Raw genomic sequence first — 27075 nt, 5'->3', positions numbered from 1 at the left:
CCCTCCCACCTCCCTCCCGCGACACACCAAGCGCGCTCCACTCGCCCGCGAGACCAAAACAAGATGCCCGCGAGACCCGGACGAGCCCGAGGAACCAACTGCGCGTGCGCCGCCACCCTCTCCACCGCCGCCACTACCACACCGCGGCGAGCGCGCACGACGGGCGCGCGTTCCGCTCGCCCAGAAGCCGCGCATGCGCACCCCGCCACCGCCCGGGCTGCGCGCGCACCGGGAGTGCGAAGCAACTTAACGGCTCCGAGAGTTTAAAATACAGCCCCCCCTCCTTCCCTCTCCCCAGCAGCCTCACCCTGCCTCCCCGGGCCCCCAGCCTGAGACGCCCACCGCCCCACACGGACACCCGACTTTCCTTCGCCGCTACGTCCAAGCCCTACTGATATCCTTTGTCTCTGCCGTGCGATCCCACCCACCGTAGGCGGGGAACGGGAGCTGCTGGGAAAAGGTCTCCTTGACACCCGACCCTTGCTCCTGAGGAATGAGTCTCCTCGGTCTCCTCCCGGCTCTAAACCCAACAACCTCCCTGCCCCGCCTCCTGCCTCCTCCTCCCCCCCCCACCCATCCCCGCCCCTTCTAGAGAGCGCCTGCGCAAAACCCTTTTGGGCTTGCGCGGGTAGAAGGCGCGACACGTGCGGGAGATGGTGCTCCGCCCCCTCCGCCCTGGGGGCGGGGAGTGTGACGTCGCTTCCTTAGCTTAGATACGCGCAGCGTGCGTCTGCCCGATTCCAAGGGGTGTGCGTTCCCAGCGACGGGGACGGGCTCGTGAATTATTCATGAGCGATCGCTCTTTCCCGCTTCCCGCCCCCCGCCCCCCCCCTTTCCAACCCTCGCTTCCACCCATCTAATTAGAATTAGGATTTAGGAAGGGCCGGAGGGGAGAATGATAAAGGAGGCAAAGGAACCTTTCACACTGTCTCAGGAACTATTATCAGTAAGATGAAAGACATCATTTAAAATGTTCTCTGAATTGAAAACAAGCAAACAAAAGTACTAAAGCAACCGAGGTGGCTCAAGTTCCTCTTCCTGACCCTCCTCCTTCCACCGAAGGCGAACACCTAGAGAACCACGTCTTCCTCCTCTCCGCCCAACATCTGGACTCCGCCACAGTGCGGCGCCTGCGCGTCAGCCCCCAGCTTGTCGGGTGGCGTCGCTGTGAACGCCGGCGCCGTCGGCTAAACGTTGAAACATTTTGCAGCGCTCTCGCTGCAGTGTCGCCCCCCCCCCCCGCTAGACACACAAGCGAGTGTGGGTGGGAAAGGGTACCGAATCGCTTTGGGCCCTCCGGCCAATGGGACGCACAGAGTCGAAGCTGAGTCCCAAAAGTGGATGGCTGGCGGAGTTTCCCTGTCAACAGACGACTGTCAGAGAAGAGCACTCTAGAGGCAACAGTGGAGCTCAGGGTAGTCTCAAACAAAATATCAGGGCGTGAAGGAAACTAAAAGCCGCGGGGGTCATGGCACGAAAACAGGAAGGAGAAAGCGTTTTAACGAAGAGATAAAAAAAGAGAACGAAGTGCCCCAGGAGCTCCGCGATAGCAAGGATTATGGGACTTGTAGTTTCCTCAGGCTTTCGTTTTGGAAGATGGCGGGACGCTCCAGCTGCGCGTGCGCACGCGCGGCTTCCAGCTGCGCACGCGCGTCATTGCCGAGCGCACGCCGCTTGGGGGCGGAATTTGCCCGTGTCCTCGCGCCTTCTCTTGGTGGCGGGAAAAGTAGGTGGAGATGGAAGGGATGTGCGGAGTGGCTTCCACAGCTTAAGCTACGCGTCTGTAGGTCGTCGTCGCCCTAGAAGGTAGTTGGCTCTTACGCGGCTGCGGAGGAAAGCGTTAAGTGTGGTGAATCCTGATACCTGTTGGCTGAGGAGAAAATTTCTCCTCAGCGCCACAGACGACCCTAGCCCTTTCTCAGAATCCCTAGTCTTCAAAACGCTCCAACAAAAATAACCCAGTATCGTGGCGGGAAACGAGGACTTGAGGGGACAGCGAGGCTTGAGGGGGAGAGGCTTCCGTGGTGGCATCCGTGGTTGGGATTCTTGGCGCTATGAGGGGAGGCGTGGGTTATTTGCCTGGGTGAGATCTCGGACTTAAATGGCTGTCCTAGAGAGAATCGGTGAAGAAAGAGGAAAAGTAGACCACTTAAAGTTACTATTTTAACGGGGGGAGGGGGGCGTGTTTCTCTGTGGGGTTGAGACTTTACGGTAAGCAGAAAGGACGCGCCAGCTCTGTGAAGGCGTCGGGCATGTGGTCATTGAAGTGGGTACAACCCCGAGGGCCAGCCTGAGGTCCGAGTCAAGGTGGGGGAGAAGCTCGAGTGAAGAAATCCTAGAAATGACACCAGCGGTCGCGAAAGAAACTGTTTTGTTCACAAGTGACCACATCTTTGGGCTTTCCTATACCCCCTCCCACTCCTGCCCTAAGCCAATACTTTTATTTTTTTTTTTATTTTTTTTTATTTTTAGTTTTTCGAGACAGGGTTTCTCTGTGTAGCCTTGGCTGTCCCGGACTCGCTTTGTAGACCAGGCTGGCTTTAAATTCACAGAGATCCTCCTGCCTCTGTCTCCCGAGTGCTGGGATTAAAGGCGTGCGCCACCACCGCCCGGCCACGTTTTCCTTCTTTTACACGAATAAATTTAATTAGATTTTTCATTTTATTTGTTTTGTCTGAGAGTTATGTATGTGTACTATTTTGTGTACTTGATACCTGCCAAGGTCAGAAAAGGGAATCTGGGGCTGGAGAGATGGCTCAGAGGTTGGCTGCTCTTCCAGAGGTCCTGAGTCCAATTCCCAGCAACCACATGGTGGCTCATAACCATCTGTAATGAGATCTGGTGCCCTCTTCTGGTGTACAGGTGTACATGCAGACATAATACTGTTTAAATAAAAATAAATAAATCTTAAAAAAAAAAAAAAGGAAGAAAAGAAAAGAGAATCTGATCCTCTGAATTGGAGTTACAGATGGTTGTGAACCACCATGTGTGTGCTGGGAATTGAAACCCAGTTCTCTGCAAGAACAACAAATACTCTTACTTAACTGAGCTGAGCTGTCTCTTTTCTTTACCTGTGTGTGTGTGTGTGTGTGTGTGTGTGTGTGTAAGAAAGAGAGAAGAGGAGAGACAGAGATAGACAGAGACAGACAGACAGACAAGGTTGTACATTTGCAGCTCTGGCTGGCTTGGAATTCACACCATGATATTCTGGAACTCACAGAGATCTGCCCACCTCTGCCGTCCAAGTGCTGGGATTAGTGTGGGCCACCATATCCAGTCAGTAATTTTTGATTTGTTTGTTTGTTTGAAATAGAATATTTCTGGGTAGCCCTGGCTGTCCTGGAACTTGTTCTGTAGACCAGGCTGGCCTCAAACTCAGTCTCATTGTAATGCCTGCCTCTGCTTCCTGAGTGCTAGGATTTAAGGCATGTACCACCATGCCCAGCAGTAATTTTTTTTTCTTTTCACGACAGGGTTTTTTTGATGTGTAGCCCTGGCTGTCCTGGAACTTGCTTTGTAGCTCCCAGAATAGATGGTTGTGAGCCACCATGTGGTTGTTGGGAATTGAACTCATGACTTCTGGAAGAGCAGACAGTGCTCTTAGCCTCTGAGCCATCTCTCCAGCCCCATAATCTATAATTCTCTCTTGTTAGTTGAAGCTCCATAAACATATTAGTCTGGGAGATTTGTAAAGCTTTAAATAGGTTTTGAAGTAGTACGCTTAAGATTGCAATTTGTGGAGAGAATTCTTTTATGTACTTAAGCAGTTTAGTTTTTGAATGTGTGTGTTTGTTTGTGTGTGTGTGTGTGTGCGCACAAATACATCAGAGTACAGAGGCAAGCTTCATATACACACCCTGCATCTGCCTATATCTGTGCCTCAGAGACATTTTGATCAGTTCTTTGTATTTTCTGGAGCTAGTTTATGAATATATAACATGTTACGTAAGCATGCATTTTAAATAGCAAAACGTCACATCAAACTCATGGACTCTCACTCTGACTTTTCTGCTTTCCCAGGGGTTTTTCATGATCTGCTTTGGAGTCATGGAGTTGAGAGGAGAAATGTTTGTCCTATGTGGCCAAATTAATACTCATTTTCAGCCTCTTATTAAAATTTTTAGCTTCTACTCAAGACTATAAGAAAAAAAGAGCAAGTTATTTTAATTTTTTCCCCTCTAATTGCCACTTGCCTTTTTTTTATGTAGCATATGTATGTGGGGACCAGTATTGATGAATTAAGATGGAAAAATTGTGAAAATATGTTCCTTACTACAGAAAAGCAGTAACTGCTTCAGAACCACGTGCATGAATTATATGTTTGCACGTGTGCACATACATGAAAAGGAATGGGAAAAGGCCAAAGGATAATTTAGAAATACTGCCCGTTTAGCTTAATGTGGCCAGTCCATTTTGAATACATCTTGTGATCTAATGGAAGATACCTTTCACGTTGGAATCGGTCTCCCAGCTTCACCGTGACAATTAAAGCCCTCTTTAGCTCCTGGTGCTGAGCGCGCCCTACCACCACACCCCAGCACTGCCTATGCTTCCATCACTGCTGCTACAAGTCTAGGTATCCAAAATACTGTGGCCTGTGCCTCCGACCTGTAATCCCAGTTATTTTGGTGACAGAGGCAGGAGGATTACAAAGCTTGTCCTAGGTTACAGAGTGAGTTCAAGGACTACAAAAGAATTAAAGACCAGCCTTAGCAACCTATGGAGACCCTGGCTTAAATGGAAAAGGGCTGAGGATATAGCTCAGTGGTAAAGTGTTTGTCTGGCTAGTGTGTACAGAGGCCCAGGTTTAAATAAACCCCAGTACCACAAAAACATAAAGCCAAGGATTGTTGCTTGCTTCTCTTAAAGATTCATTTATTTATCAAGTATACAGTATTTTGCCTGCATACACCCCTGCATGCCAGAAGAGGGCCATCTCTTCTAAAGCAGCAAGTCTCTGTATGCCCAGGCACGAAATTAGTACTGATGTGACTATAGAAAGGGAATGAAGAAGGCAGAGGTATTGTCCAGGGAGAAGAGAAAGTTTAGATTATGTTTAACCAAAGTAATAACAATGTCTTTTTTTCTAACAGGCAAAGAAACTGTAGTTTCTGAACTGAATGATGGCCACGTTACAGAACAGCAAAGGTGAGCCAAGGGCGAGAGAGGGCCTTCCCTTCCCTTCTGTTCATCCTTTCCTTCAAAGGGGAATTTTGGTCGCATGTTTTCTGTTCACGTTGTTCAAATTACCATGCTGCCAGTTGCATCGAACAAAATGAACATGGCTTAGAAACAGTCCTGATTGGCGCTAGAGAGATGGCTTAGTGGTTAAGAGCATTTGCTGCTCTTACAGAGGCCTGGGGTTGGTTCCCAGCATCCACACCAGGTGGCTCACAACTTTCTGTACTCTAGTGCCAGGGTATTAGATGCCCCTTGGCCTCCGTGGCCACCTGCATGCACAGAGTTCACGCAGATTCACATGAGTAAAAAAAAAAAAAAAAAGACTAAATAGCCAGTCTGGTCTAGGACAGCCAAGGCTACAGAGAGAAACCCTGTCTCGGAAAAAACAAAACAAACAAACAAACAAAAAGACTAAGTAAATCTTAAAAAAGCAAAACTAAATAACAAACAAACGAACAAAAGCAGCCATGCTCAAAGAATTAGGAATTCACAGGGAGAAAAAAAATGCATTTAAAGTATTTATAATGTGAAGTTAAATATGCGGAGTGCCTCTAGAGAAGTACAGAGTGTTATATATGCTCAGAAGAAATAGATTATCACTTATACCTGGTGGGAGCAGTATAATTTTTAGAGAAGAGCTGGCATCCAACTAGGCCTTGGGAATTTTATTGTGCTTTGTTTACTTTGGAGCCATTCTTGTATGTATTTTGATCAGCTGAAAATAGATTTTTTAAAAAAAATGAAGATTAAGCCTTGAGTTATTTCTAAATGTTCAATAGTTTTTTTTAAAAAGCTTATTTTCGTGGAAGTTAAAATGAGCCTATTGAAGAAAAACCAATTCACACTTGAATAATTCACCTTCCTACATGCTTGCAGCAATCATTTTGAATTAGCGGTATCAAACCTAGAGTATGTTAGAACCAGCAAATCTTGTCAAATTACAAAATTCTCACTCCAAACTGCTTTAAAATAATCTTGGGGCTGGAGGAATGGAGTACGCGGGGAGAGCCTGAGAGACCTGGAGTTGTTAACAGCTCCTTCTGTCTAATTCCACCTGACTATGCCATGGGCAGTGCTCGACAGTCTCTGTTAGACACAGGGTTTCCTATGTCTTCAAATTTCTTCAGAACAAGAAAAGGGAGCAAAGAAAGCCTTTGCTCCTCCTACACAAAAATCACATAGCGGGAAACCTCAGCCGAACTCATGGAAGGAGGGCCCCCCGAGGACCGCTTCTCCAGAGGCAGAGGCCAAGCCCAGCCGGCTCAAAGTAAAGAAAGAGCAGAAGGCAGCCACTGAGAATGGTCCAAGCAAGAGCCAGGAGAAAAAGCCAAAGCCTCAAGACAAGCCAGCCGAGAAGAAAGGAAAGGTATGTGTTGCACTGATGGACCCCGGAGGACAGTCCCTCCAACTCTGCTTCTTGGATAAGACATAAACAGACTCTTTTTGTGTTGGGGACTGTGTGTGTATGTGTGCACGTTTGTGGGATGTTGCTGAGGTAGGCAAGCATCCTACTACTAAGCTAATACTTTGATTCCCAGGGTCTTGATTCCCTGACTGGCCTTGAACTCCCTGTGTAGACTAGGCTGGCCTCAAACTCACAGAGGCCTGCTAGTCTCTGCCTCCCAACTGCTGGGGTTAAAGGCATACACCGCCACACCCCTTTTTGTTTGTTTGTTTTTAATTGTGAAACAGGTGTTTCTCCATTTTTCATGCTGGTTGTGGAATAGCAGTCCTTTCACCGCAGCTTCCTCCCTGAGTAGGTGGGTTGCAGGCCTGTTCTGCAACTATTGTTCTCTTACTTTAAAAAAAAAAATGCTTTCGTTTTTGAGACAGAATCTTGTAGCAAAGGCTGGCTTGGATCTTGCTTTGTAGCGCCATGCTGGCCTGGAACTAATGCTAATTCTGTCTTAGCTTCACAAATGTTAAAATTAAGATATAAGCCATCATAACCCAGCTCTTTCGATATTTTATTCATTAAACATTTTTTTCTATTTTCTTCTGACAGAAGCTAATGTGCTCTTAGTTTTCTTTTTTTTAAATTAGATGAAGTCCCGTGTAGCCCAAGATGGTCATGAACTTGCCTCATAGCCAAGACTGGCCTTGAATTCCTGATTCCTCTCCCTCTGTCTGCCTAGTGTTGAGATTACAGATGTATGCCACCATGCCGCAATACCAAAGTGTGGTTGGTTTGTTTGTTTTTGTTATTGTTGTTGTTTGTTCTTTGAAACAGGGTTTCTCTGTGTAGCCTTGGCCATCCTGGACTCGCTTTGTAGACCAGGCTGGCCTCGAACTCACAGAGATCCACCTGCCTCTGCCTCCCGAGTGCTGGGATTAAAGGCGTGTGCCACCATACGCTGCTCAAATGTTTTGATGAAGCATTTGGCTAGAAATAATGGGAAAAAGTAGGATAAAGATGAGAGCAGAAGCAGACAGAGACTTTATAAACAGGGTCCTTTTGTTGCCTCCTTTAGCCCCAGAGGCTCTGGGGAATGTTTATGCACTCCTGTTGACTCAATACCGATGGTTTTGTTCATTTACAGCTTGTGTAAACAAGCCTACCCTGACTGGTCAAAGTGAGAAACTATGAGAAGACAGTTTTCTTCCCTTGTCCTTGTCTCTGCAGGAAAAACCAACCCTCACCAATGCAGAATTTGAAGAGATTTTCCAGATCGTGTTACAGAAGTCCCTGCAGGAGTGCTTAGGTATGGCCTCGCACATGGTCGGAGGAAAAGGCTTTCTAAGGCAGAGGGACTGTCATTTAAGGGGTGGTATAAGTCTGGCAGTGTCTTCCTCTCCCATCTCCTTGAGAAGATATTAAATATTTAGTCTCTTATCAAGGCCTGTAGCAAATCCATGTTAGAGAAAAGTGGAAGAAAAGACTTTTAGAAAAGTAGACGATACTGGCTCCAGAGTCAACGTAGCCTCACCTGAGTTTTTCCAAATGCAATTTTAATTTACTCATACATGCTTGCAGTCTACTTAGAAAAGATAGTTTTCCCAGATTTGGAGAATGTATTTTATGTCTGTATTTGTATGTGTATTTAAATTACACTTTATTTAGTGTGTGTGTGTGTGTGTGTGCGCGCACGCTATAGTTTATGTGTACAGTTTGTAGACATAGCTTCCCTCCTAGTGTGTGGCTCTTGGGGATTGAACTCAGGTTTTCAGGCTAGGTGGCAAGTGCCCCTACCTGCTGGGCCATCTCACTGGTCCAACTCTTACATTTTTCAATACTGCCTTGTTTCTTTTTATGGATTTGGTTTTATTACTGTTTATTTAGTGCATCTGTTTAAGTGCATGCTCAGGCTCATGTGTGTTTGTGGCAGTGTATGCAAGCACACATGCGTGCAGGTTCAGATTCGTGTGTCTGCTCATGTGGATTGAGGCCAGGAGTCAGCCCTAGTTGTCATTCCTCAGGCTCCACCTTGTTTTTTGAGTCAGTGTCACTCATTAGCCTGGGCCTTAACTAATTCCTCTAGTGTAGGCTGCTGGGAGTCTCAGGGACCTGCCTGTCCCAATCTCAGTGCTGGGAGGACACGTGCATGCCACCACACTTAATTTGTTTTGTTTTGATGGTACATGGGTTATAAGGATTGAACTCAGATCCTCATACTGACACTTTATTGACTGAGCTATTTCACTAGCCCTAGATTTGCTTTTTTAGAATAAAAAAGGGTTGTTATGGAGGCTCAGGAGCCTTTTCTATAAGATCATGTGACTAAGGAGACTGGTCTCATAGCTATTTGTAGATGTACTTCTTTTTTTTTTTCCTCTGAGACAGGGTAGCCTTGACTTTCTCTGTGTAGCCTTGACTATCCTGGACTTGCTTTGTACACCAGGCTGGCCTTGAACTCACAGAGATCCACCTGCTTCTGAACTTCTTTTCTTAAAGGGAGTTTGAGGAGCAAGTCCAGGACAGCCAAGGCTACACAGAGAAACCCTGTCTCGAAAAACCAAAATAATAATAATAAAAAAAGAAGGCAGAGGAAGAATATGATGAAAATAGTGCATATACACAATAGGTTTATTGCTTGGCTGCCCTGGAATGAGGCTGATCAATATGGAAAGGCTGGCAGAAAGATAGAGGTTTTAGTTTTTCCATAATTTTAATGATTTTAAGTTCTATCATATAACAATACCGTGGACTCTTCTAAACATAAGGGTAAGATATTTGTTTCTTCTCTGCCTGTAATACTTTATTTTGGAAGGGCTAGGGTCTGGTTTTAATTTTGCAGAGACTTCCTGTGTCCAAGGCATAATACCTACCAAATCAGACAAAGAACCAGGAATTTCTCCTTCTGCCACTGATAATGAAAACACCAATGGGTAAGTTCACTCCAGAGAGGCAGGTTGAACACAGGGTGGACATAACGTTAGTAAACGGTGACCTCTCTTTCTGTCTGTGTACAGCGTCATTCAGCTTACTTCTGTTGCGTTCTCTTAGCTCAGGAAAGATGCCTGTTTGAATTGGGAAGAAAACAGGCAAGGAGTTGGATAAAAGGACCTCAGGCAGCCTCAGGAGGCTTGGGATTTGTGTCTTTGGGGGCTTAAACCCAGTTCTAGTACATGCTAAGTATGTGCTGTACCACAGAGCTACATCTCCGAAATTAAGCCTAGAATTCCTGCTTTTAACTCCTGCGTTCTTTTTCGAAGGATTGGCATGGCAAGTGACCATCTGAAAACTTTTTTTAAAAACAATATCATTTTCAGAGAGAGTGTGATAATACATGATATTCCAAAGGCTGCACCTGCTCCAGAAGAGGAAGTGAACGCTGAGATAAGGTCATCCAAGCTAGGCCAGCCAGCTACTGAACCCTCTAAGAAGAAATTTAATAGAACCTCTTTAAGCAAAAGAAAGAAAGCTGGTAAGTATCACCACATGGCTTTAAAAAAGGATTGACTTTCTATTTATATGTATATGTATTTGTATGTGTGTGTGTGTGAATGTATACAATGTATGTGTGTGTACATATGAACGCTAAAAGGGGATGTTGGCTCCCCTGGAGCTGGAGTTACAGGTGGTTGTGAGCTGCCAAAAGTAGGCCCTGGGAGCCAAACTAGGGTCCTCTCTCTATTTCCTGAGTATCTTTTAAATTAAAAAAAAAAAGTTTTATTTATTTATTTTATGCATATGAGTGCTCCATTTGCATGTATACCTGCAGGCCATAAGAGGGCACCAGATCACACTGTAGGTGGTTGTGAGCCACCATGTGGTTGCTGAGAATTGAACTCAGGACCTTTGGAAGAGCAGATAGTGCTCTTAACCTCTGAGCCATCCCTCCAGCCCCCCTTTACATTTTTTTGCATGTTATTTATCATGTGTAGGGGGGACTAATGTAGGCATGCACATGCAATGGTATATGTGTGGAGGTCAGAGAACACTTTGTAGGAGTCATTTCTCTCCTTCCACTGTGGCTTCTTGGGATGGCCGCCAGCCAGCCCACCTCAGTCCTCCTTTGAAACCTGGTTCAAGTACTTATTCAAGAAATTAGAAAATGGGATGGTGGGCAGGCTAAGACTTTTCTGTTCCAGGCTTGGAACTTTCTGGTGATTCTTTTTCACTGGGTTCTATTACCTACAGACAAGTCTCATATCTCACCACACAATGTTTTTGTTTTATTTTCCCAGAAGATGAGAAACTGGAGGAAATCCAAGGTGGATGTGAGTCCAGTCTGAAAGACAGACAGAAGACAGTGATTCGGGATCATTCTCAGATCAGGGGCCAGCAGAAAGAAGAGGACAGTGGTTTTGGTGAGCTCAGCTGAGTATGGAGAAACTAAAATTCAAGAGGTAGGAGATACTCAGTGCTTAGGATGTTAAAGGAAACCACAGAGGCTAATTTATCTTGCACAATTGTTTCTTAGAAGATATGGAAAAGGGAAGAGACAGACAGACTTTATCTGTTTGGTTTTCTGTTCATACAATCCACACTCTGCACCTGGTATTTTAGATGGTGTCCAGGAAGGAAGCTAAGAAATGACGCAGAAGCTGATAGAACAGCTAGGAGAGGGTAGGGTAGTGGTGTCAGGCGAGGAGAGGGTCCGCAGTCACATCAGGCGCAGCCACAGAGAAGTCAGAGGATGAGTATTAGAAGTGTTCAAGCACAAAACATTTATCTGTCAGGCTCTTAGCGATGGCTGCTGTGTGGGTTGGTCAAGGTGACTGGCGGGCTGTGGTTGCTGATAGTTGGCACTATGATGGCTTGCCATGCAAGTGTGATGACCTGGGACAGACCCTTAGCACCCACACAATGGTGAGCTCCTGCAGTCCTAGTCCCAGAGAGCTGAGGCAGGAGAGTCCCCGTGGCTCACTGGCCAGACAGTCACGCCAAATCGGTCATGGGAGGTTCAGTGAGAGACCATCTCAAAACATTTGTCAAAGCCAGTGTTGACCTGTGGCCTCCACATGTACACGCACACACACGTACATACACAAATGCACACACTACCACCACCACCAGTAGTTTAGATGTGAAGTAGTAGATAAAAGGAAGTAAGGTATTGTTTTCTTTTTATACTTTCCTTTTTTTTTTTTTTTTTGAGAGTGTGTCTCATCTAGTTCAGGTTAGACTTGAACTCAACACGTAGTTGAGGATGACCTTAAACTCCTGATCCTCCTGCCTCCACCTCCCAAGGGCTGAGATTACAAGCATGTGCTGCCATGCTAGGTTTATAATTTTCTTGTCAAATGGAGAGGAATAAGGAGGTAGCTTAGTTTCCTAGCACGCACTAAGCCTTGGGTCTGCTGTTCAACACCACAACAATGAATTGTAGAAAAAAAATACATCAGTAATAGCATGGACAAGTAAGGGCAGAGCTCCAGATAGAAGGCAGACACTTGCACGTAGTTATATGCCAGAGGACATTTATCTATAGAAGAAGGGTGAGGAGATACGACTTGGAAGAGAGCCAGAGAATTTATTCTTCACCTGGAAAACGAACACCTTAGTCTTTAATGGAGTGAAGGTAAGAATAGATTAGATATAAATTCATTTCTTCCAGTTTTTTTTTTTGTGTGTGTGTGTGTATATTTTTGGTGTTTGAGATTGAGCCCAAGGTCTTATATCTGCTAATCATGCAGTCTGGTGCTGAATCACTTTACCCACTTATTCTTTTCATAGCAGTTATAAGTGCCTTATAGGATGTGCCAGATATAGGTGCAAGAATTGATGAACAAAGGCTGTGGAGGTGGAAGAGTGGGTAAAATGCTTCCCAGACAAGCATGAAGATCTGAGTTCAAATCCCTGGAGCTCATATAGACCTGGATGTAATAGCACACACATTATGTAAATGAAGGGTTCATACAGGGAGATAGGAGGTGGAGACATGAGAACCTCAGCTTAATAGCCTGGCATATACAGAAGGAAAAAAGGGAGAGACTCTCAAAGGAGGTAGAAGGCCTGGACCAACCCCGGAAGTTGTCCTCTGACCTCCACACACATGCTGTAGCATGCCTGCACTTACATATATATATGCCACAGCATGCATGTACCCACTTTAATACACAGAAGATGATAAAACAAAATAACAAAGAAAAAGAAATGCTGAGCTGTCCTGGGAATGGTGGCACATAACCTTTAATCCCAATACTTGAGAAGCAGAGGCGGGCTGAGCTCTGTGAGTTCACGGCCATCCCAGTAGAACAAGTTCCAAGACAGGCAAGGCTACACTGTCTGAAAAAAATAAAAAGAGATGAACCAATCTGATACCTCTTCATAGGAACTACAATTTAGTGTGTTAGATAGATAATAAATGCATCAACTGAAGATGACCTTGAGAAATTTAGTTATAAAAATAAATCACACAACATATCAGTCAACTTAAAAATAAAAATTAAGTAATAATTTGCAAGAAAACAGGCTCATTTCCATAAAAAACAAACCCAAAATAAAAATAATCATTAAAAATCCCCAGAAGCTGGGTGTTGTGCACACTTTTAATTTCAGCACTCAGGAGGTAGAAGCAGGTGGATCTCTGTGAGTTCAAAGCCAGCCTGGTCTATGCAGTGAGCTCCAGATCAGCCAAAGATACATGTAGAGACCATGCCTCAAAAATAAACAACAACCTAGAATGTAAGTATAAGAATCAGTGGGATAAGAATCCAGCTGGTGTCTGCTGATGTGTAAGTGTACGTAGTCTCATTTTTCTTTGTGTATGTATGTATATATACACGTTCATGTTGTATTTGCTCATGTGTGTGCTTTATACTATTTTAAAGTCGCAAGAACTAGGAAATGATTGGTAACTGGTAGAGTGAGAGAGAGGGAAGTATCAAAAGAGGTTGGCCTCCAGCATGATCGTTCATATGACTGAAGACGGAAATGGAGTAGTCAAAGAAGATGCTGTGGGAGAAGATTAAACATTTTTGTTTGGGTGCATTAAATTTTGAGACATGTATGAAATATATAAATAGAGAGCCAGGACTAGGAGAGAAGCTCAGTGGTGGAGCTTGTACACAGCATGTGCACAGCCCGGGATCAGCCTCAGCACCACTGAAATTAGTCAGTATGATACAGTATGAGAAGATGATGTAATACCATACAGCTGTAAAAGAGGAAAGTGGCACTTCATACAAAACAGAGGCCAAAAGTGTACAACTGTGTATTGTCAGGTACCTGTGGGATGGGAGAGCTGGGCTTAGGGGAGGGTGTGCTGAGAGGAGAGAACACCTTTGATTTGGGCTTTGGAACCCTGACTTTTTGACACTTGATGGAGGGAAAAAAGAACCGAGTAAAGGAAACTGAGAAGGAAACTCCAGGAAGATGAAGGGAGGCTAGCCTTTTAGGAACGGGCAGCGGACTGGAATGCTCTGAGTGTGTGCGGGGCGCATCAGTCCCCACTGTCATACAGCCACACACAGGGGGAGCATCAAACAGGTTTTTCCCTTCTCATCTTCTATTAGCTCTTTGAGAATGTGTAATAGGTTTTTATCATATTCACTTTTCCCTCACTCCTCGTAGATCCGCCCCCTTCCCTCTACACAGCCTTCTGTTCTGTCTCTTTTTAAATTGTCAAGTACAAAAAGCTGCCCACACTCTCTTTGGGCTTTCCACCAGAGTGTAGACAGCCTTCCAGGGGCCTCCTCCATCCCCAGCAGCAGCCGTCAGAGCTGCCGATGGCCCCTTGGGTAGGCGTGGAACTTGGGGTCCACCTCTTCCCTCCATGCTGCCGTTGTGTCTGGCTTGAGCTGGGAAAGGTCTTGTGCACGTTGTCAAAACGACTGAGTTCGTATGTGCCACTGTCCTTCAGTGTCTGGGAAGGACACACTGTTTGCTTGCAGGCATCCACAGCCTCTGGCTCTTACAGTCTTCTTGTTCCCTTTTGCACACTGAGCCCTTAGTCATCCAACAACTTTCTAGTGAAATTCCCATTTCTGCATCATTAGGATGATTCTTTCTACTCATTTCCCTATGAAATGACATTACTTTCACAACAAACTGTTTATTTTATTGATATGTTTTAGCTTTTGTTGCTCCCAACCTCTCTCCAACTCTTCAGTCTTGCTAGGTCACCACTATAAATACCAAACTATTAGGGGCAGTTGTATTGGGGTTTTTGTTTGTTTGTTTGTTTGGTTAGTTGTTGCTGTGTTTTATTTTAAAAGACAGGCTGGCCTTGAACTCACTATATTAGCTGAGCGGGACCTTGGACTCCTGATCCTCCTGCCTCCTAACTGCGGGGATGACAGGCAGTGCACCAAGTTAATGAGGTGCTCGTGATGGGATCCAGGGCTCCTTGTATGCTAGGCAAACACCCTACCAACTGTGCTTCCTCCCAGCCCCAGCAACTGCCATTTTTAATGACCACATCATGCCCAAGCAGTATTTTTGCTTTGTTTTAAATTTTATTTTATGTGTGTGGGTATTTTGCCTGCATGTATGTCCATGGACTGTGTGCACGCTTGCTGCCTGCAGCAACCAGAAGAGGTTAGCTCCCCTTGAATTGGAGTTACCAATTGTGAGCCTCCTGTGGATTCTGGGAATTTTACCCAGACCCTCTGAAAAAAACAAATGCTCTTAACCACTGAATATCTCTCTCCATCCTCCAGGATTTTGTTGTTAGATAAAATACTTAAGAAATGATCCATACATAGAATAAGATGTTTTAAAAGGACCCAAATGTAAGTCACCTTTCTCTGAATGATGATTCCGGTGGAATGAGGTTAGGAATGGGTAAGGTGTGTCCCTGCATTTGAACGTGTTTCAAGGTAAAACTTAACAGTGGGTAAAGTTTTAACAAAGCAAAACTTACCGGAGAAACATTGTTTGATGATATTAAATCTTTTTTTATGTAGTTTTGTGTGTGTGTGTGTGTGTGTGTGTGTGTGTGTGTGTGTGTAGGCTAGAGATCAACCTTAGGTGTTTTCCTCAATCATACTCCATCTTATATTCTGAGATAAGATTTCTCACTGCACCTGGGTGTCACTGATTCAGCTAGCCTGGCTGGCCAACAAATCCCAGGGATCCTGTCTTTGTCCTCCTAGCATTGGGATTAAAGGTGTACACTATTGTACCTGGACTTTACATGGATTCTGGAGATGCAGAGTCAGGCTCTCCTGCTTTTGTAGGGGATGGGGCATGCTGGCGGCTGGAAACCGAGATAGAGTGAGAGCTGTGGGACTCTTTCAGGAAGTGAGGAGGAGAGGACAGGGCATTTCTGTCATATGGCTCATAGGGTGTGTGCGCTTTCTGACATGACTGGAGGGGCCATGCAGCAGCGGGAGTAGGCGACCGAGGAGGTGTATGGAAAAGGGCCAAGAAACCAAAATGTGTTGCTCCTGATGCATTCCCGTGACATGGTGGCCTTCTGAACTGAAGACCAGAAGTGGAGAGGCAAGGACTGAGTAGGATGCAACCGTATTTACAAGGGAGACAAGAGGGCAAGATAGTGCCTAATGGCGTGCACCTCAGAGAAAGCGTTTCTGTAGCAGAGAGACGTGCAGTGGTGCAGGAGTAAAGCTACTGTTTGCCCTACTTTCTGCTTTGAGAGATGTGGGAGTGTGAGAAGGAACAGACTCCACTTAGAGAGCTGAGGTGGGCATTTTTTGGGGACAGTGTCATCCGTGGTCATCCAGGTATCAAAATGAAGACAGAGGGCTGTGGAGATGGCTTAGTTAGTAAAATGCTTGACAAACAAGCCTGAGAATCTGACCTTGAGCCTTCATTAAAGCACACGTGAGAAAAGGTAGGTGCAGTGATGTGTGCCTGCAGCTTTAGTGCTGAGGAAGCTCCAGGTTCAGAAAGATGCTGCCTTAAAAAATAAGGCGGAGGGGGCGCGTGAGGTGGCTGAGTGGTTTAAAGGGTTTAAAGGCTCCTGCAGAGGACCTGAGTTCAACTCCCAAGATCCAGGTCAGGTGTCTCACAAGTGACTTTACCTTCAGCTACAGAGGCTCCGATGCCCGTGTCTTCTTTCTCCATGAACACTGCACTCCATGCACCTGTTCTCTTATATACACATAATTAAAAATAAAAATAAGTCTTACCAGGCATGGTGCCACATGCTTTTAATATGGGCACTTGGGAGGCAGAACAGACAGATTCTGAGTTTGAAGCCAGCTAGCTACACAGTGAAATCTTGTCTCAACAAACAAACAAACAAACAAACAAATCTTTAAAAACCCATGTGCATGTGCATGCACACACATGAATGTGCACGCACACACCCCCCTCCCAAGTCACACATAAGATGGAACATAATAGAGGAAGGTGTGCTGGGTTTTAACCTCTGACCTGGCGAGGTACACATGTGAGCACACAAAAAGCGGAGTTCATAGAAGAGGTTGATGATGTGTGAATGGGGTTTCTCAAGCTTGAGAAGTTTCAAAGAACACATTTAGCAGTTTGATAGAAGTGGAAGTTTGAAAAGTAATGGATAAAAGGAAGTGATGTCCTTCGAGTGGGGCCCAAAGTAAACAGTTAAGAGGAAAATGCTGGACCCAGACCTGTGTCCTGAGAAGGAGAGTGGACGCAGGGCACTGGTCCTAAAGGATTCCACTTTGTCATTTTTTAAAGATTTATTTTTATTTTTAATTATATGTATGCATGTGTTTTGTATGTAGATTTGTGTACGTGAATACAGTGCCTTCTGAGGCCACATGAGGAAGTAGCATCCCTGGGTGTATTTGTGAGGTGCCCTGTGTGGGTGGCTGGCAACTGAACTCAATCCTTTTTAGAAGTAGTAAATCTTAAGATTTAAGAGTTCTGCTCTTAATCACGGAGACATCTCTCAGCCCTGCAAGCTTGAGCTTGTGATTTGATAGGAGAAAGACAAATCCATTGAGAGTGTGTGCACAAAAGATGCAGGGTAGTATCTAGGGAACACTAGTGCAGTGTCAGAGTCAGACCCAGAAAGACACAGACAAGACCCTCACTGGCCCTGGACGCACCAGGTAGGCTAGGCTGGCTAGCCACTGAAGCCCTAGGGATCCCCTGTCTCCTTTGTGCCAGGGTAACAAGCACCCATCACCATGCCCAGCAGTTTTTTAGGTGGGTGATGTGTGGGTCTAACTCAGTTCTCCTGTGTTCAAGGAAAGAAAGCAGTCTCCTAACCCCAAGAGATCTGTTCCTTTGTGATAGTGGGGATGACTCCTGGGGGCTTTGCAGAAGTTAAGAACGTATTCTACTGAGCACTGAGCTACTCTTACAGCCCTAAGCCAACCTTTGATGTGTTCTTTTTTTAATTCTTAATTTTCTGTATGTGTGTGTCAGAGTGTGGGTTTGTGCATGTGAGCAAATTGCCTATGGAGGCCGGAAGGGAGCATCAGATCCCCTGGGGCAGAAGTTAAGGCCCTGGTGAGCTGCCCCATGTGGTCGCTGGGCACTAAATCCTGGAGAAGCCCTGCGTGCTCTGAGCTGCGGAGCTAAGGCAACCTTTCTGTTTGATGCCAACCCAGGAAGCTTCACTTGTGCCCAGTAGAGAGAGATTAAGAAGTAAGGCTTGAGTTCTAAGATCAGCTCGGTCACCAACTTAGGTTGACCTTCAGCAGGTTGCTGTGCTCTGAGCCTTCACGCTGCCTTTTATAATTCAGAGACTTGACTGGCCAGTTTCTAAGCTCCGAGATGTGATTGAGGGGCCAGCGGGACATTGTAGTGGACTTAGTTGGCTTGAAGAAGGAAGAGCATGTTTTTGTCTCAGCCCGGTTTCCCTCCTGTCGCAGGCCACTGTGTTGTCTGGGTCCAGTGTTCCTCTCCAAAGTGTGAGAAGTGGAGGCGGCTTCGTGGAAACATCGATCCCGCAGTTCTCCCAGATAATTGGTCTTGTGACCAGAATCCAGGTAGAAAGGGGTGGGAATGTCTTTTTCTCTAGGGTTTTTTTTTTTTCTCCTCCTCTGTTTCTTTCCCCAGCATGTCTCTTTTCAGTTAAGTACAACTTAGTTGTAGCTGGCATTGAGGGGTCCTTGTGGGGACTGGGGAGGAAGGGTCCTCCTGGTCTGTGGAGACGAGTCTGGCATAAAGGGTGGGAGGAAGACACGGGGCGGACCGGGACCCTTTGTGTGTGCATTGAGTGAATTCCAATCATGTCAGCATCGCCTGATCTGTCAGTGCTGCCTGGGACATTAGTGTTGGCTTGTGGCTAGAGAGGGGTATTTGACATGCTGGGAAAGGCAACTGAGAGAGACCCAGTGAGCTTAGCATTCCTTCTAAGATTGTTTGAGACGGTTTGGGAGAGATTATAACCCAGCAGCATTTCCTCTGTGGGTTTCTGTTCCCCCCCACCCCCCAGCTGCAGCCTGTCCCCTTTGCCCTCTGTGTGGCCTGCGTCCTCGTCTCGGCCCTTGAGTCTCCTGCTTCTGTATCCCCTCTCTTTTGGCAGACCTGAATTATAATCGCTGTGACATTCCTGAGGAGACCTGGACAGGGTGTGAGAGTGATGTGGCCTATGCCTCCTATGTTCCAGGATCCATCATCTGGGCCAAGCAATATGGTTACCCATGGTAGGGCACCACGGCAGAAAGCATCTTTCCTGAATTTGGGGGTGGTAGAGCCATGCAGGGAGGAAAGGCTGTGGCAGTCATTTGTTGTACAGCTGGTACCTTCATTAGAACGAGCATTGTTGAGGGAAAAGATGGGGGCTGAGCTGGAAGGCTTAGGAAGACTAGGTTTCAGGGTGGAGGTGGGATTCTCTGGAAAAATGGGTCTGATGGTGCTGTGTGAGTGGGGGAGAAAGAGGGAGAAGGACCTAAGGCAATTTCTTGTTTTTTGCTTTGCTTTTGCAACAGTGCTGCCCTTTGAACTTGAAATCCTGCCTAAGCTTCCTAGTGCCTGGCTTGTAACGCACTTGCCACCAAGCCTTACAATCCAATGTTGAGATATGATAGGCATGCAAAGCAAAGGGAAGGATGAGCAGGCCAGCTTCTCTTCTGCAGATGTCCTCAGGTTTGCTAGGATGCCTGAGCTCTCTTGTATACTGCAGGTGTCATGGCAGTCATTTGGTAGTGAGCACCCGTGGGGACTAGCTGGTATAGCCTTCGATCTTCCACAAAACATCTTGCTCTTTTCCATGTGTGCATGACAGTGAGGCTGCGTTCTGATCATAACTCCTTCTCTCCCGCCCACCCCACTTCCCCAGGTGGCCAGGCATGGTAGAATCTGATCCCGACCTCGGGGAGTACTTCCTTTTTGCTTCTCATCGTGATTCCCTGCCGGTGAGTTTCCTGGTTCTGGCTCAAGTAGCAACACAGCCATCCTGACATGTTGAGAGTTAGAAACAGGTATAGCCAGAAGGTGAGGCGTAACTAGGGTGACAGCTATGGAGGTAAGGTAAATACTCACGTGGGAGATGAACTTGTAGGGAGATGCATTTGCGTCCTAGCAGAACAGTTTTGTTTCGTTCGGGACACGTTGCCTGGGACCCCTGAGGTCAGAGGAGAGGAGCAGTAGGGTGGACTGGGTAGGGGAGCCAGGGTTCAGGGGGTACACGAGCTCCAGCATCTTCCAGCGAATCCTCCTCTCTTTGTCTACCATTTCTGACAAGGGAAAAGCAGAGAGAAGGGCAGGAACACAAACAAGACCGTCTTTTATTACAGTCTAAGTACCATGTGACATTTTTTGGAGAAACGGTTTCTCGTGCGTGGATCCCGGCCAGCATGCTGAAGAATTTCCAGGAGCTGTCCCTGGAGCTAGCCAGGACGGTGAGCAAAGGGGGGTGCATCTGCTGCGGTACAGGGAACAGGTTTCTTTTTGTTTGTTTGTTTGTTTGATGTTTTCTGACAGAGGGTCTCAGATACCCCAGGCTGACCCAGGGCTTCTCAGTCTCAGCGCTGTGAGCGTCTCAGTCAGGTAACCCTTTGCTGTGGAGGGCTGTTCTGTACGCAGTTGTTAGCAGCACCCCTGGGCACTGCAGTGGCCTCGGCTTCTCCCAGGCCTTGCCCTCGTCTAGTTGTGACAACCAAACAATTGCCCCAAGCATGTCTTCTGGGAGGCTGAGAAGATGTGGTTAGCTAAATCGCACTTCCTCCCTATAATCATTTTGGGTTTAAGTAGCCTTAAAGTGAGCAGAGGTCCAACGAGATGGATTTTGGAATTATGGCCTTAGGAAAAGAAACATTTATTGTGCGCCTTCTCTTGAATCGAGCTGTGAGTCTTAAACTGCTGGGCTGAGAGGAACCTGTGAGAAGCTGAACAGTGGACTCACCTGAACTCTTGTCTTTCTTCTGCTCCCTGTAAGATTCATTGTGGAGAGAGCACCATAATGTCAGAGGTTTATTGGGAAGGAGGGTGCTGTTCCTGAGCCCCAAAAGAGTAAGAATAGAGTCAATACCAGGAACTGAAGCTCCTGTAGCTAAGATACTGTCTAAGTCTGTGCTGATTCACATCTATAATTCAGCACGTAGGAAGCTGAGGCAGGAGGATTGCTGTAAGTTTGAGGCCAACAGGCTATGAGTGCCAGGCCAGACCGAGCCACAGTGTATTATCCTGTCTCAAAACAAAACAAACAAACAAAGAAACAAACAAAAATGTCTGGGGGTAGTGGTATGTTGGGGGGGTCACATTTCTAATATTATTGATTAGTTTTTCTTTAAAAAGACTTATTTTGGCTGGGCGTGGTGGCGCACGCCTTTAATCCCAGCACTCAGGAGGCAGAGGCAGGCGGATCCCTGTGAGTTCGAGGCCAGCTTGGTCTACAAAGGGAGTCTTGGACAGCCAAGGCTGCACAGAGAAACCTTGTCTCAAAAAACCAAAAAAAAAAAAAAAAAAAAAAAAGATTTGTTTTATCCTTAATTGTAGGTACGGCCACGCGCTACAGAGACCCAAAGCTTCAGCTCCCCAAAGCTGGAGCTTAGATGGTAATGAGCTGCCTGATGTGCATGCTGAGAGCTGAACTTGGGGCCTCTGAAAGAGCAGTGCTTAACTGCTGAGCCATCTCTCTGGCTCCATATTAATGGAGTAAAAAAACCTACTAGTTATTTGAAAGTTTCCATATCGATTTTCTTTTTATTTTGGTTTTTCGAGACAAGGTCTCTCTGTGTAGCCTTGGCTGTCCTGGACTCATTTGTAGACCAGGCTGGCCTTGAACTCACAGCGATCCACCTGCCTCTGCCTCCCGAGTGCTGGGATTACAGGCGTGCGCCACCACGCCCGGCTCATATCGACTATGTTTAAAGGCATATTTATCATGGGCTTTAACCTTCTATTTTAGAAAAAAGGCAGGAACAAGGACTACAGTCAGAAACTGGAGGCAGCCATAACGATGGCTCAGGAGGCAGAGCGGATCAACATTCAGGTGGGAGCGTGCTCAGGCCGCATGCTGGTCCCATTCAGTCCACAGGAGACCCACACCTCCTGCTGCCTGCCCCAGTGCAGCTCTTAGCTCACCCTTCCCTTCCTGGCCAGGCTTCCCCGCCTAGCCCACTCCTCACCCTGCTTGTAGACAGTTGGTGTCTTCTCTCAGCCCAAGCACAGTTTTCACCCTCAAATTCCTCTGGAGAGAACAGGCAGGGGTTGGGTAGAGAATGACATGTGGATTGCTCTTTCCTAGTCACTTGTTTCATCATGAGTAAACTAGAAAAGAGATTATAATTCATCTCTGTTAAAAGTCCAGGTAGGGCTAAGGTGATGTTTCAAGTGAGAGTGATTTGGAAAATGAGTGCACATTTAGTCATAACTAGAATCTAGAAGACAGGGCAAAGCTACGCCTGGGAGGGCAGTGGCGACGCTGCTGTTCTTGGTCCCCCAGGAGCGGGTTAACTTGTTTGGTTTCTGGAGTCGATACTATGGAGCTGACATCAGTGGGGAAGGGAAAGGTAGGAGGAGACTGGGGGCCGGAGGGTGGGGAGCCCCTGGCCCGGAACCCAAGCCTGCACCATCTGCCCTGTTCCAGACTCTAGTGGGAGCTCTTGTGACTGTGACCCAGACAGGTGTGTGAGGAGAGGATGCGAGAGGGGGTGTGTGTGAGTAGTGATCAGTGGGAGCACGGTGGCGTGGGAGCTGTCGCCAGCACTCAGGAGGCAGGAGTCCCTGGAAGGTGCATTTCCTGAGATCAGCTCCAGTTCAACAAACGAGTCTTGGACACATAGTCTCTCTTCCTTTCCCTCTTCTAGATCTGAGGCTCAGTGAGTCCAACAGCCACGAGTCTTCTCTAGAGAAAGAAGAGAAGGACTCAGAGGAGGAGAAGGAGGAGAAAGAAGAGAAGAAAGTAAAGCTTCAAATACTGGCTTAGAGAAAGTTCTTGTGACTTTTCAGGATTCCTGTAGGGATGTGGTTGACATAGAGTCACAGTCACTGTGAACATGTACTTTCAGGATCCCCAGTTGGCTTTCCACTCCTTTCTCCCATGTGGAAACTTAAAATGTTACCCATTTTCTTAGCATCAATCTGAAACATGCACTTTCACTTTTTTCTTTTTTTGTCTTACACGCGTGCGCGCACACACATACACACACACACACAGTTGTTATATTTATTCACTTGGGGGGTGGGAACCTATGCCAGAGAACAAGTTGAGGGAGTAGCTCTCTCTTCTCACCGTGTGGATCCCTTCCTGAACTTAGGTTGTCAGGCTGGGAGCCGCTGAGCCACCTCACAGGCTCTAGGTCACCCCCAACCCGACCCCAGCTTCTCTGTATGCATTCAGTCCTTGCACTGACTGATACTGAACAGGATGGACCGGAAGGTGACACATATTTCCTTCCTCCTGCTAGAGGACAGAGAAAGTGCATCCAGCTGCAGGCAAACCTGACATAAAGTTCAGAAGCCCACCCATTGCTCTCCAGCGCCCCCTCTACTAACAAGAGAGTATGTGTGCTGTTGCACGTGTGTGCTGGTGAAGGAATGTCCAGGTGTGCACACATGCGTGTGCAAATGCATGTGGAGGCCAGAGGTCATTCTTCAGGTGCCATCCAACTTGGAGTTTGTCCATCCACATAGGCTGGCTGACAACCCCCAAGGATGCACCTGTTTCCAAGTCCGTCGTGCTGGGATCACAAGTGTGTCCCATCACTCCCAGATTTTTATGTGGGTTCTGGAGATTGAACTCAGCTCCTTATGTGTACATGGGAATCATGTGACTAAGCTGCCTCCCTGGTGTTTAGAAAGTTGTGTGATTTAGTTTGTCTTTTTCTCTTCTTTCCCTATTGAAGGACCCAACTTTGCCTAGACCCAAGCCGACTAAAATACAGACCAAAAAAACCAAGGCAAGAGGTAAGTATGACAGCCAGGCAGGGGCTAGTCCTGCAGGTAGGGAGGGCAGGAGCAGAGAGTAAGTGTTGGCAGGCGCTGCGCTGGAACAATCTCATTTCTAGGACCTGAGAGAACAGGCCAGGCTGATGCCAGGGAGGAAGTCACAGCACCTTGGTCTTGTTCTTGTTCCCAGAGTCCCAGGTTAAAGGTGTAGGGCTCCGCTGGTCCCCAAGGCTGATTCCTTGGAGAACCATAGGAAGGAGAAGGCCCTGGGGCAGCAATGCCAAGATGGCTGGGATTGGAAGCCACTGAGGGAACCTGCTAGACTGAGACTGAGCCGGAGATGTGCAACAAGGTGGAAGCTAAAGGTGTGGCAACCATCTGCCTTGCTCAGCAGTCAACAGCGTTTCCTCCTGCCTGGGGGCTGCGGTTATACAGGTCCAGCGGGAGGACGAGGCCGGACTTCAAAAAGGAAGCCTGCGAAGATGTCTCCCAGCAGCGAATCCACAGTGCCTCCTGTGCCCGTGCTGAGAGGGAAGGAAGAAGAGGGGAACTCAGACCTGGACCATCCAGGTCAGCCTGAGAGCTGTGAAGGAGGCCCTTGTCTGCACCTCCCTGCCCGGGTCACTTCTGAACAAATGTACAGCTCCTCATGGTCTGTGTTGGGGTAGGAGGGCCCGTGCCATGCATGAGTTCTAGGCTAGTACCAAAAAGAAGGAGACAGAGGAGAAGAGAGAGGACGGCTGAAATTCTGAATGAAAAACCTGTCTCAGTTTGAACCTGGAACATACTTGATAAACCTGACTGTGGCTAGTTATGGTATGGAAGGCCTTTAATCCCAGCACTCAAGAGGCGGAGGCAGGCAGCTCTCTGAGCTTTAGGGCAGCCTGGTTTACATAATGAGTCTAGGCTAGCCAGGGCTATCCAGGGAGAGCCTGTCTCAAAATACCTAAGTAAACACACAGACTTAACTGTCACTGACTTGATGAAATCTAAAGATAATCCAAATGGTAGAGAGTTAATTGATACAGCCATGGCAGGCTACATAGATGCTTGATGCTTCCATGATATTCCCCCCAAGTGTGTCAGTGGTTCCATGACTAGATAGTGGGCATTTTACACACGTTTTGTTTGTATGTGTGTGCATGCCGTGGTGCAGATGCGGAGGTCAGAAGACAACTTTTGGGAGTCAGTCCTCTCCTTTTACCATGGGGGCTCCCCCCACTGAGGCATCTCACTGACTTGTTTTTGAGACAGGGTCTCACTGTGTAGCCTTGGCTGACCTGGACTGTCATTGTAGACCAGGCTGGCCTTGAGCTCACAGAGATCCACCTGCCTCTGCCTTCTAAGCGCTGGGATTGAAGGCGTGCGCCACCACGCCTGGCTTGAGAATTTCATACAGTGTATTTTGATCCTGCTCATCCCCTCAGCTTCTCCTATATCTACCCTCCTCCCCCGCCCCTCCCTAACCACCCAAACTTGGGTTCCCTCCCTCCCCTCCCCTCATCAAGTCCAGTTTGTTTTGCCCAGACAGTCTCAGGTGTAGGTACCAGCCTGGTGTGCAGTTGACCTTCCAGGGGTCAATCAGATCATTAAAGAAAGCTGACTTTCCCTCTCCCAGCAGCTATTGGCTACATCACGCATTAGCCGCCCTTCCAGAGGACCCGGGCTCAGTCTCTGGCACCCAAATGTGGCTCACAGCCATCCACAAGTCTAGCTCCTTCTGACTCCCATGGGCACTGCACATACATGATGACTGTACATGCAGGCGAGGCAGCCATGTATTTAAGATAAAATCTTTTTTTAACTGTCAAGTGTTTCTCAGCTAGTGGTTTCATGGCCACCTTTCCCTCTCCATACTGGAATTTTGTCTGCCATGAACGTGCACGGAGCTTACTCATGCTGTCACAATCACTGTGAGTTCAGATGTGCACCCCCCCCACTGTGTCCAGAAAGTACTGTTTCCACCACCTCTTGCTCTTATGCAATCTTTTTATCTCCCTCTTTCTCAAAGATCCTTGAGCCTTGGGTGGAGGGGTGTGGTAGGCCCCATTTAGGGCTGAGCATGCCATAGTCTCTTGCTCTCAGAATGTTGTTGGCCAGTTGAGAGATGCCACCTACTGCAAGGAGAAGCATCTCTGACAAGGGTTGAGGGGTGCACTCATCTGTGGGGACAGCAGAAAGTTACTGCAAGCTGTTCGAATACTATGTGCATTAACCAGAATAATAGTATTAGGTTTCCCCGTGTGGCCTAAGATTTGTCCACCCACAGGTTCTGCCAGGTATGGCTTCGTCTCATGGAATGGGCCTTAGGCCCCATCACTGGCCATATTTATTTATTTATTTTTAATACATATTTAAATTTTTGATGTGTATGGGTGTTTTGCTTGCATATGCCTCTGTGCACCACCTGTATGCCTGGTGGCCAGAAGAGGGTGTCAGATCTTCTGGAGCCTCAGTTACAGATAGATGGCTGTGGGCTACTATGAGGACATCGGGAAGTGAAAATCAGTCTTCTGTGAGAGCAGCAAGTGCTTTAACTCCTGAGCCATATTTCCAGCCCCTTTGACATTCCAGATACAAATGTGCTAAGGCTCAGAAGGTTTCAAATTTGCTCAAGACCCATGTTGATCACACAGTTGACACAAGGCTACAATCCAAGTGTGACCTGAAAGCCCACATTCCGTATTCGAATAAAGATTATCCCTTCAGATGTTTTCAACATAATCCAGAAATCTGGCTTTTAAAAAGTCAGGGTAGGCTGACTCTCAACATTGTCCCTTACTCCCTTTAGGCCCTAAGAAAAAATTTAAAGCTCCTGAAAGCAAGGCCTCAGCCACCAACTTATCTGAGGAGAAAGAAGTTAAACTTGTGTCCAGTCCACCAGCTCGGCCTGGGGCCCAGGCGCCCCCGACACAGGAGGCAGCGAGTTTCCCCCCTGAAGACGATGCTTCCAGTGACCTGGATTTGGAGCAACTCATGGAAGACATTGGAGAGCCAGCCGAGAGAGGGGAGTTGCAGCAGAGGGACAGCTCAGAGGAGTTCCTGGCGGCCCTCTTTGAGGAGTAGATGCTCCGGTCAGAGGCAGGGAAGGCTCTCAGCCTTCTCAAGCAGCCGTTAGATGGTGGGGCTGTGGGCCTGCTACGTGGTTCCTGTGCTAATAAAGCAAGTATCTGGGTCACTGCTCACCCGTGCTCCCTTTCCTGTCACTATGACCAACTGCCTTCTCTGGAGAGTATAGGAAGCTGGGGACAGTGGTGAGACCCAGAGCTGGGGGG

The 27075-nt window shown here is 47.1% G+C and overlaps 1 protein-coding gene across 2 annotated transcripts; it reads left to right on the top strand.

Moving 5' to 3' along the window:
* Positions 1–658: 658 nt before the first annotated feature.
* ZCWPW1 (zinc finger CW-type and PWWP domain containing 1) lies at positions 659–26983 on the top strand. Of its 2 annotated transcripts, none has more exons than XM_084761286.1 (17): positions 659–1806; positions 5094–5148; positions 6309–6547; positions 7805–7883; positions 9417–9507; positions 9892–10046; positions 10813–10932; positions 18337–18453; positions 18993–19113; positions 19749–19824; positions 20206–20310; positions 21819–21902; positions 22356–22422; positions 22720–22814; positions 23758–23818; positions 24236–24370; positions 26592–26983. In XM_084761286.1, exons 2-17 carry the CDS (start codon positions 5121–5123, stop codon positions 26864–26866), a joined length of 1848 nt encoding a protein of 615 aa, XP_084617412.1. In that variant the 5' UTR covers positions 659–1806; positions 5094–5120; the 3' UTR covers positions 26867–26983. The 2 variants fall into 2 exon arrangements, with proteins under 2 accessions (XP_084617412.1, XP_084617411.1); XM_084761285.1 differs by having other exon boundaries at positions 10810–10932.
* The last annotated feature ends 92 nt before the right edge of the window (positions 26984–27075 follow it).

This window comes from Acomys minous (genome assembly GCF_964271855.1).
Source record: "Acomys minous genome assembly, chromosome: 16".
Classification (NCBI taxonomy): Eukaryota; Metazoa; Chordata; class Mammalia; order Rodentia; family Muridae; genus Acomys; species Acomys minous.
This window is presented reverse-complemented; position numbering and strand designations above follow the sequence as displayed.

What these genes read in the sequence shown, in the direction of transcription:
- ZCWPW1 (XM_084761285.1), top strand. Translation starts at nt 5,121, where the DNA reads ATGATGGCCACGTTACAGAACAGCAAAG. An exon ending in CAGCCGAGAAGAAAGGAAAG is followed by an intron (nt 6,548 to 7,804) that starts GTATGTGTTGCA and finishes TTGTCTCTGCAG; the next exon opens with GAAAAACCAACCCTCACCAA. An exon ending in CTCAGACCTGGACCATCCAG is followed by an intron (nt 24,371 to 26,591) that starts GTCAGCCTGAGA and finishes TACTCCCTTTAG; the next exon opens with GCCCTAAGAAAAAATTTAAA.